Source organism: Protobothrops mucrosquamatus, unplaced genomic scaffold, assembly GCF_001527695.2.
Source record: "Protobothrops mucrosquamatus isolate PMUCROS unplaced genomic scaffold, P.Mucros_1.0 scaffold5608, whole genome shotgun sequence".
Lineage (NCBI taxonomy): Eukaryota > Metazoa > Chordata > Lepidosauria > Squamata > Viperidae > Protobothrops > Protobothrops mucrosquamatus.
Genome location: NW_015391463.1, coordinates 14,309 through 25,029, shown reverse-complemented (window position 1 = coordinate 25,029; position 10,721 = coordinate 14,309). Strand labels below are relative to the sequence as shown.

The following is a 10,721-nucleotide window of genomic DNA, read 5'->3' as shown; positions in this document are numbered from 1 at the left end:
GGAGGACAGAAACGAGCTGGCAGAAGCAGTCAGTGGAAAAGCTGCAGTAGATTTTATTCTAAATCTAGATGGCCCATAAATAATTCAGAATATAATTTATTCTCTGGTTTTTGGCTTAACAGTCAGCATGATTTCATTAGAAAATTTTGGGAAGTCCTTAACCTAGAGCTGGTCCATTGAGAACAAGTTTTTTTCCCTTTATTTTTTAAAATGTATAAAGTTTGAGACACTAGGATATAAAGCTTTTTATACAGCTTAAAGTCAGCTGACATACATTTGTACACTTAGCATTTTATTTCCTGCCTTGAGGTGACACTTGCTAATTTTGTTGAAGATTAATTTTAATAAAACAATCTATCCAAAAGGCATTTGTTGCTGCTTTTCTTCAAGAGGGCTGGGGTCATGATACTTTTACAGTCCCATTAAAATAACACATTACTGTAAAATCCTGAACTTATAAACTTGAAACTTTTGCCAATACTGTTAAGATTTATTTTATTTTATTTATGCACTTTGAGACTCAGAGTGACTGTTCATAAAGTTGGCTTTCGTGATAGAGGAAGCAAATTAAAAGTGGAGAAATTCTTTGCCTGTCGTAAAAGTATCAGTAATAAAATCAGGCTGTGTGACAGTGAAAGCAACTAAATCTCTCCTTTGACCTTTGACCTGAATAATAGGAGGAAAGGGGACTCATTATGGTTGCACTGGCACTTGGTTGTCATTTTCTGTCTTCCCAATCTATGTTAGTCTATTCCATTTCTGGACTTGTATAAATTCCCAACCTGATAGCAGGGACTCTGCACAGAAATGCAGAGCTGAAGCAACTGGCCTAAAAATGTACATTTGCACAGACAAAGCAAGAGCTATTTGTTCAGGGAAAGTGAGAATGTGTTTTCCCACAATTTGCAACCTCCTTCAAATGTTCCTGTCTTCCACAGTTTTAAAAACTCCTGCTCTAAGTTATTTGGAGAAAGACTTAATTCACTTGTTTTATTCATATAACCGTTGGCATGTTAACTGTACTTATTGGCAGGGTATATTTAACAAAAGAGTTACATTAACTTGCCAATCTAGCCATAATTGTTATTTAAAAGATAGAAAATGTTGAGTTAGTCATGAAAAATCAACGGAATTGATCTGTTTGGTACATCTACAGAGAAATTTTGGCTTGATGACTGCTTCTGGTGTGACTTAGTGGCGAATATAGTGCTTCAAATGAGACCTTGTGGATTCTGTTTATTGCGGCTAATGTTTAACTCGTATCTTAGTACTTTAACCATAAATAAAAATCATACTGATTTAATTGGAAATTTAATTTAATGTGAAGTTATAATAGAACTATTGACAGTAGTCCATAAGAATGAGATTTGCTTCTTTTTAAAATACCACACATCTGAGAACAAAAGTTTTTTTTCATTATCTCAGATATTGCTTTTATATATGCCATTTTCTCACACCTAATCTCTCTTGAAAAGGAAATTTTTATCTGTAGATCTGTCTACCTTCATAAAATATATTGTTACATTTTCATGGATAAAGACATCGGTCTGCTTAAATTCTTTCCTAAGGTACAATAAACATGCATTCTGCAAAAAGTTACTTGATTTTTGTAAAAACAAAACAAAACCATAATCTGCTTTGGTTTCTGTTCCAGGCTTTTGGTCAGGCTCATACCAACCACAAGAAAGTAGCAGCAGATGGAGAAAGCAGAGAGGAGACTTTGATACAGGAATCTGCCACGAAAGAAGAATACTACATGAAAAAGGTTATGGAACTACAGACAGAACTCAAGCAGCTGAGGAATGTCCTTGCCAACACCCAGTCTGAAAATGAACGCCTAAATTCAGTTGCCCAGGAACTGAGAGAGGTAAGTATTTTTAAGCAGTAATACTTGAACTGAAAAACCTTTGAAACTGAACAATTGCATTCCTTGGAAGAGCAATAGCAACAGCACTTAGACTTATGTAGCGCTTCATAGTGCTTTACAGCCCTCTCTAAGCAGTTTACAGAGCCAGCGTATTGCCCGCAACAATCTGGGTCCTCATTTTACTGAACTCAGAAGGATGGAAGGCTGAGTCAACCTTGGGCTGGTGAGGATTGAACTCCTGGCAGTCAGCAGAATTAGCCTGCAATACTGCATTCTAACCACTGCGCCACTATGGCTCAGAGGTAGTTATGTGATAGGCCACGGGTAGGCAACCCGCGGCTCTGGAGCCGCATGTGGCTCTTTGAGCCTTCTGCTGCAGCTCCCAGCCTCCTCTGCCATTTGCAGAGAGAGAGAAAGAGAGAGAGAGAGGCACTTGTGCTTCCCTTCTCTCTCTCTCTCTCTCTCTCTCTCTCTCTCTCTCTCTCTCTCTCTCTCTCTCTCTCTGTGTGTGTGTGTGTGTGTGTGTGTGTGTGTGTGTGTGTGTAAAAAGAGAGTGGCCTCACCCTATTCTCCGAAGAGCTGACAAGCTTATTGGGTGGGGCTCCTCTCTTTGCTGTGTCTCTGCAGGAAGCAGGAAGGGCAGGAGAGAGACAGCTTGTTGGAGAAGAGCTTGAAGCCAGCTTGCCAGATGAGCAGAAGATCGGAGAAAAGGAGAGAGAGAGAGAGAGAGAGAGATGGACAGGAAAGAGAGAGAGAGGGGGAGAGAGGAAAGAGAGAGAGAGGGAGAGGAGAGAGAAAGAGAGGGAGAGGAAAGAGAGAGAGAGAGAGGGGAGAGAGAGAGAGAGAGAGAGAGAGAGAGAGAGAGAGAGAGAGAATGCATGCACAGCAGCCTCTATTTCTTTTTAATTAAACTCTTCAATTAAGGTCCGCACCCCTTGTGTGTGTGTGCGCGCACATGCGCGCACATGTTTTGCAGCTCCCAATGTTTTCTTTTCTCTGGGAACCAGGTCCAAGTGGCTCTTTTAGTGTTTAAGGTTGCCTACCCCTGTGATAGGCTGTTTTGAAATTAGAAGTATTTAGCGTTGCGCATCCCAAAACTCCAAGTCTTACTGAACTGCATTTTTAGTTCAATCAACCTCACTACTATTACTTCCTAAACCAGTGGTTCTCAACCTGTGGGTCGGGACCCCATTTGGGGTCGATCGACCATTTCACGGGGGTCGCCAAGCAAGGCTGTCCGCCATTTTTTTTGTCCGCCATTTTTTCCCCACCATTTTTCCCCCTTTTCCGGCGGGTGCCTTACCTCCCTTGGGCTGGGCCAGCTGGTGGTCGACCTGCTCCGTCTCTGCCTCTTGCCAGCTACGCCTCGGCCGGCGCAGGGGGCGGAACCACGCATGCGCGGTGCTCCCGGGCAGGGAAAGTCCTCAACTTACGACCGGTTGGGTAGTCCTCGACTTACGACCGGTTTAGTTCTCGACTTACGACCGGTTAAGTCCTCGACTTACGACCGGTTTAGTCCTCGACTTACGACCGGTTGGGGTCACGGCATTAAAAAGGTTGAGAACCACTGTCCTAAACTTTTCCTCCATCAAGGTATTAAATAACAAAAGGGAACTTCTCTACAGAGTTGCCATAGAGTAATTATCCCACTCTCCACCCCACTGCCATGGACATAACCATACTGGCTTATTTTACAGCATTGGCATAACTATGCTTGCCCGTCATTATTCTTCTTTTAGCAAGGTTGCATGGAACAATGTTGAAACTTATTGACCTGAATAATAAAAAAGTGAGAACATACAAGTTTTATATCTTTTATTTTAGAAATGAACTTTTTTTAAAAAAAGAAAATTGGGGATTGGGGTCACCTCCCTGTCCATCTTTATCCTTGTTTGTTGGTCATTTTAGAAAGAGACTCTAGAAAGAGTACAGAGAAGAGCAACAAAGATGATTAGAGGTCTGGAGGCTAAAACATATGAAGAACAGTTGCTGGAATTGGGTATGTCTAGTTTAATGACGAGAAGGATGAGGGGTGACATGATAGCAGTGTTCCAATATCTCAGGGGCTGCCACAAAGAAGAGGAAGTCAAGCTATTTTCCAAAGCGCCTGAAGGCAGGACAAGAAGCAATGGATGGAAATTGAACAACTAACCAGTGGAACAACCTGCCTCCAGAAGCGATGAATGCTCCAATACTGGAAGTTTTTAAGAAGAGACTGGACAGCCATTTGTCTGTAATGGGATAGGGTTTCCTGCCTGAACAGGGGGTTGGACTAGATGACCTCCAAAGTCCCTTCCAACATTATTATTATTGTTTTTGTTGTTGTTGTTGTTGTTGTTGTTGTTGTTATCATCATCATCATCATCATCATCTGTGAAGAAGATTGTAAACTACAACTGGTTAAATTAATTGAGTAACTACTTCTCTGCTATATCTATGTTTTCTTAACATCTAGAACTGCCACTCCCCTTTGAAGAAGTTTATTCTTATGTTGTGTACAGGTATGAGTGCATAGAAACAATTGGCCTATTTCCACGGGTAATATATTTTTTAAATGGTATGATACACAATAATTACTTTTAAATCACAGCTGTTTCATTTTCTAGTTTGCTCCTGTTAAGACATGCTGATAGGGTGGTTTCTAAATATGAATGTAGCTTTTCATATCTGCTGGCTCAACAAATTCTGTCTCATGTGATAATTCTAAAAAATGCAAAAGTCATTTTGCATTTCATTATTCAGAGCAGACTGTAGTTCAGTGAGTGAAGTACATAATTTGCATGTAAGTAGTTCCAGGTGCAGTCTCCCATATCTCTGGGTCCAGTTGTGTAAGATAATTGTGTAAAAGCCTGAAGAATTGCTGCTAGTTACTGTTGACTGAGCTAGATGGACCAATAATCTGATTTGATTTAAGGCAGGTTTTTTCATATTTCTGTGTTTCATTTAAGCAAGAGCGAAATGCAGAAACCTAGGCTAATAAGTTTGCTGCTCCATAAAGAAGATATGTGGATTATTTTAGGTTCCAGAAAGAGTAGCTCTTTCATTTTAGATTACACTAAACATATGATAGTTCTATATTTTATACCATCTATGAACCCAAAATTATTGTAAAGTTGTTTGCTGTCAGACTTTTGGAGGAGAGTATGGCCAACTGAAGATAGCTCTGTGAAAGTGGAATTGTTGACCCTGGCAAAGACATACATTCATATGCACACTCAAAAACCTGTAAGCCTAAGAATTTGCTGTTAAAATAAATAGCAAAAAAGCATATAAGATTTTTATCTAAGAAAGCTATGAACAGATTAAGGGTCAGATAAATTTGGAATATTGATTTCTACTATAAGATTTTGGAATTAACTATAAAAAAAAACTTCTCGTGGGAAACAGATTTATTTTGACTCTCCTGGCTATTGTGAATCATAACAAAGGTAAATGATTATTTTAGAAATTGGACCCTAAAGGGGATTAAAGATTCTAAGCACCAAGAAAAAACATACAAGTGTATTTTTGATGTCAGTTTATCCTAGGAACTACAAAATGACACAAAAAGATATAACATCAGAAATATTAAAGGAAATCTTTGAAAAACAGAGGCAGAAATTAATAGCTACAACATCAACACTACCAGTGATATTTGCTTCTATGGATAGACTATGTCTAAAAATATAAATGAAGGATTGACTCATGTGGAACAAATTTTATCTTTAGCTAAAGTGGAATAACAAATGGCAGGCCAAGAGAATTATTTGGAAAAGGATGCGTTATTGGACATACAAAAGAAATTGGCTAAAGTGTCAAAAATGAAAAGGGGAAATATAAATGATAAACCAAGAGAATGATCTGGAAAATGTTTTGGGTTGGATTTACAAAAGACATTTCTTAAAGCCTCGAAGAAATCTGTGTGATGGGATGAAGAAGACTTGATGAAAAATTAAATCCTCTGATAATATTTGATTGCATGATTTAAAGTTTAAGACCATTAGAAGTAAAAGAAAGAAATATAAAGTTGGTTTATTTGATCAAGTTTATCATTATTATTATGGTTTGTCACACAGCCAGATGTTCACATTGGATCTGGCATTTCTATCCATTTATTGAGTCCTTGCCAAGGACCTGGGATAGGCAGATTAAGTTATTTGATGGTGTTACAGATATTTTTGCGGGATGTAAGCTGTTCTGCGCAAAGCTGCCTTTTGCAATTGACAGATGATAATTCTGTCAGTACCAATGATATTCAAGTTGTTATATTTATTTAATTTGATTAGAAGGGAAGAGACTAATAATAATAACAACAACAAAACAACAACAAAAAACAACAACAACAACAACAACAACAACAACAACAACAACAACAATAATAATAATAATAATAATAATAATAATAATAATAATAATAATAATAATAATAATAATAATAATAATAATCTGGCATTCCTTTATGGACTTTATGCAGAAACCAGGATTAAAAAGCTGATGTTTTATAGATTTGGGATATGGGATGAAGAGATATCTGTTTAACCTTAGAGTGGGTGAAGAATAATTACATTTGTTTATACTTGTGATGAAGGTTGGAAGTCACTTTTTATACATTTATGTGTTTGTGTGTGTGTTTGTGTATTTTATTTTTCTTTATTTCTTTTTCTTTTTTATTTCCATCCAGTTTTCTTTCCTAAGTTTAGTTTGCATTAGTTTTTATTACTGTGATCAAAATTCTTAATACAAATTACATTCTAAAAACTGTTTGCTGTTAAAAAAAAAAGAAATAATAAGCAACACTATAGTTTTACTAAATCATTTTAGGAAAGATGGAATTCTTGCTTTATTTGGTATTACAAAGAAAGCATGAATAATTTCAATTTGTTTTAAATCCATAAAAACTTTACTTGAGGTTGCTTTTCAGGAAAAAAAAAAGTTACTTTGACATTCAATTATCGCTCATCTTTACTTAGAGAAGGTTGTATAAGTCCTGTTAGCCAACAAAATTCAGATTTTATTATAATTTTTACAGTATCTAAAATTAGGCTGCTCTTCCCCAATTCAGCAGTTTAATTTTTAGACTCAGATTCTTTATATATTTTAGCACCACTGCATCAACTCTGAATATATCTTTTTCATACCTAAATTTTGGTCTTTTGGTATTTACTCGTTCCCATCACATAAGAAGTTTTGGACACTAGTTACTCTTGTTTTCAGCAATCTAGAATGGCAGAGTTGAGCTAGTGCTTGTAAACTCTTTCATTGGTTCCTCTTTTCATAAATTCATGTTCTTCCCTCTCATATGTTTATTCTGTCAGAAACAACAGATTATGGCACAAATGCAGTAGGATTTCCAAAGAAAAGCTGCACTTGGCCATCATCATTTCCAGAAGCACATTTGGCTTTTGTTCATTCTTTGTAAGCAAGTGACAGTATCAAGATGGCATATACTACCGGTATACATTCAGGCTTTGTTCCCTGCCCGTTCTTCCCTCAGTTTATGATCAGAATCTCTAAATATATATAAGGAAGTTCTTCTGCTTTTGTATAAAATGCAGGAAAGATTTTTGCCTCTGCCTCACAAAGTCCTGTAAGACTCTAGTCCAAGAGGGTCCAACACACAGCCCATGGGCCTCATGTGGCCCTGTACCACTAGTAATGTGGCCTCCCAAGTCTGTAAACTTTTAACATTATTATGTGGCTCTATATTATAAAAAACTATATATAGTTTATATGCAGCCCAAGACTATGCCTCTTCACTCAGTTCAGCCCAGGCAAGCCAGAATATTGGGACACCAATGCTCTAGGCCAGTGGTGGCGAACCTATGGCACGCGTGCCAGAGGCGGCACTCAGAGCCCTCTCTGTGGGCACGCGTGCCGTGCCCTGGAGATGGCGCGGGACTGGCCCCTGCTGCCCTGGCCCCGCCCATCCAGTCTGCCATGACTACTATGGCCACGCCCACCCAGCACCCGGTGATAAATAAGTGGGTTTTGGGTTGCAATTTGGGCACTGGGCCTCTAAAAGGTTCGCCATCACTGCTCTAGGCTCTGATTTCTTCTCAATTTATGTCTCTGAATTTATTTGGCTCATAGGTAAAAAAAATTGCAAAAGAAATCTACAGCTAGGAATGGAAGTAGTGGGAGAAATGTGGATTCTATTTAGGAAGATGGTGTTGGACAGCTTCTATTCCCTACCCTCTCAATTCAAGCAATATTATTTCCAGCACTTGTTTATTTTTAGGTTTCAGTGCTGTCACCATAGTAGCCAGCTAAGCTTCTTGTTAGACCCCATCTGCCTACACTGGCTGTCTGGGGCTTTTCTCTATATACACAGTAGCCTGATTGTTCCAGGTCTTCAAGTTCTCATAAGCACCTTCATTACTAAGGAGATAAAATTCCCAAAGTTGGAGTGTCACTTAGGGTTCCAATAGGATTTGTAACTAAAACGCTTGAGAATTCTTTAATGTTTCATTAATTTCTTGTCTGCTCTTTCTCAGAAAGTGTTCAGCCAGCAAAAATAAAAAAACAAAATCCACACATACATATGCACACACACACGCACGCACACACACACACACAAGATTAAAAATGTGGATCTTAATTTCAATCGGAAAACCTACACTAAAAGCAGCATGTCCTGAGAACATAGTACAGTTATTTAAGGATAATTAAACAATTAATTAATTAATTAATTAATTAATTAATTAATTAAACAATTAATTAAATAATTGTTATTGTAAAAGATCAGACCAAGAAACAAGCTTCTTTCAATGTTGCTAATACAGAGAATGTGGCAGGCAATAACGTAGATGAATTAATTTGTGTGGTTTAAATGAAAAAGAAATGCTATATTGTGGAATGGAGGATTCATTAATACTTTTAGTATTTTCTTAGATTTTTTTATAGACAGGATTTTTTTCTAACATTAATAGAGCATTGCCCATCTGAAAAATGTGACCAAAAGAATATGAAGACGCATGACTCATTTCCTTTGACAATTCAGAATAAAAGTTCAGACTTGCCTTAATTTCAACACAATGAGATGAAGTACAGTATATGATGTACATGAATCATATATCTAGGGAACATACCTAGAATTCATAGATTTACTTCTTCATGATAAGGAAAAGGGTATGGCAGATGCAAGTAACTCTAACATATGCAGCTAGACTTTAGTAAATTAAAAAAAAATATTTGAAGAATCTACCAAAAAATTAATCTAGGAAGGAAAAAAAATAGTTTAATAGTTAAAATCTAAACAGGGTAGTTATCTATGCATTAAGAGTTTGTGTTGCATAAGTAGCTCTTGACTTTTGTAATTAAGTCTGAAATTACAGTCATAAGTTATTGCAGTTAAGCGAGTCATCATATGATCAGATCCAATTAGGGATATTAACTTGTGGAAGACCAATTGCTCCTCACAACATAAATACCACAAATTTCTGCACTTCATTTGTTATTTAGCTCCTTCCAAATTTTTGTAACGCGGTGGCCATTATTTCCCTAGGATTGTCTGTCAGGTTTTTTTTTTTAAATTTGCATTTAATTGTCATTTAAGAGCCTTTTCCAATTTTATTTATTTTCAGTGATTCTTGCGTTCTTATCATGCATTCAAAATATTTCATGTTTAGCCTCAGTATTAGTGTTTGCAGTGAGTAGCATGTGCTTTCTTTAGTGTCAAATAATTTATTGTACTTTCAGTTCAAGGCATTCTCGACTCCAGTACCAATTCAACAACATTTGTTTTTATCTTTATTCAGCCTATTTGATGATCTAGGATTTGCAGCTATATGATAAAGTTGGAAAACAATGGCCTTCAGAATACGTGCCTTTGGTATTTTATGTAGACTTGTACTCTTCCTGCCTGGTAATAATCTTCATCCTTATACCTTTTTCAGCCTAAGAAATGTAGCCTATTGCTACATTTTTTTCTCCACCTATTGGTATTGGGTTGCCATTGCCTATTAGCACAACCTAAAAGCTCTTCTTTAACCTAGATCAGGAATCCCCAAACCCCAGTCTGTGGACCAGCACCAGGCTGCGGCATGCCAGCAACTGGGCCATGCAAACAAGTGAAACCCTATCTGCGGGATGCAGGAAGCACACGAAACCATGCCCACTCTGGTCCGTGGAAAAATCTTTCTCCATAGAACCGATCCCTGGTGCCCAACAGGTTGGGGGCCTCTGACCTAGATGGTCTTCTTTAAAGAGCATCAGACTGACATTTCTACTCCCTTCATTGCCTTCATCAATTGATTCCCCACTTCCAGCCCTCCAAGTGGTACCAGTAATACTTCTGATGTCTTACCCATCAGTGGTAATAAGAGTCAGTAGAGCTCTTGCATTGGATTTTGGATCCAGCCACACCTCATCTCCTGAATGTCACATATATGTGGCTATGGGGCTACTTCCAGCAATAGTGTTAGCTGGCAGACCTTCTGTCTCCTGCTGGGAACGGGACCTGGGGGAAATCACCTCTAACCGTGCCCAGTAAATCCAGAGGTTAAGGAGTTGTATTCTATTATTCCTATTTTTAAAATCCTTTTCAGTTTATAACATCCAATCTCTATCCGTTCTCCTCTATCAGATTCAACCCTTTTGCTCAGCAAAGGAATTATTTGTTCTCCTCCCCCCCCTTAAAAAGAGCAGTTTCACTTCCCAATTTGTCACAATCCAGTTTGGGGGATGCCTATGATCATATTTGCTTAAAGTCATCTTGAACTGAAATAAGCAATTAGGGAACCCCAGGAACCAATCAGGGGTATCCCTCTAGCTGATTAACAGGAGAATGGAAACAAGTGACTCCAGGCAGTGGCTCACCCCTGGCTACTGCAGGTCCTGGAAGCAATATAGGTGAACTATTCCTCTATTGCACTTC

At 37.9% G+C, this 10,721-nt stretch overlaps 1 protein-coding gene across 1 annotated transcript in view; it reads left to right on the top strand.

Annotated features, from left to right (window-relative positions):
- Positions 1-1,654: 1,654 nt before the first annotated feature.
- Positions 1,655-10,721, top strand: part of LOC107299857 (protein bicaudal D homolog 2-like) — a gene marked incomplete at both ends in the record, with an annotated part of 23,125 nt that continues 14,058 nt past the window's right edge. Inside the window, one exon of the mRNA XM_015829198.1 lies at positions 1,655-1,867. Within this exon, the coding sequence (XP_015684684.1) occupies positions 1,655-1,867 (213 nt within the window). The remainder of the gene's footprint in view (positions 1,868-10,721) is intronic.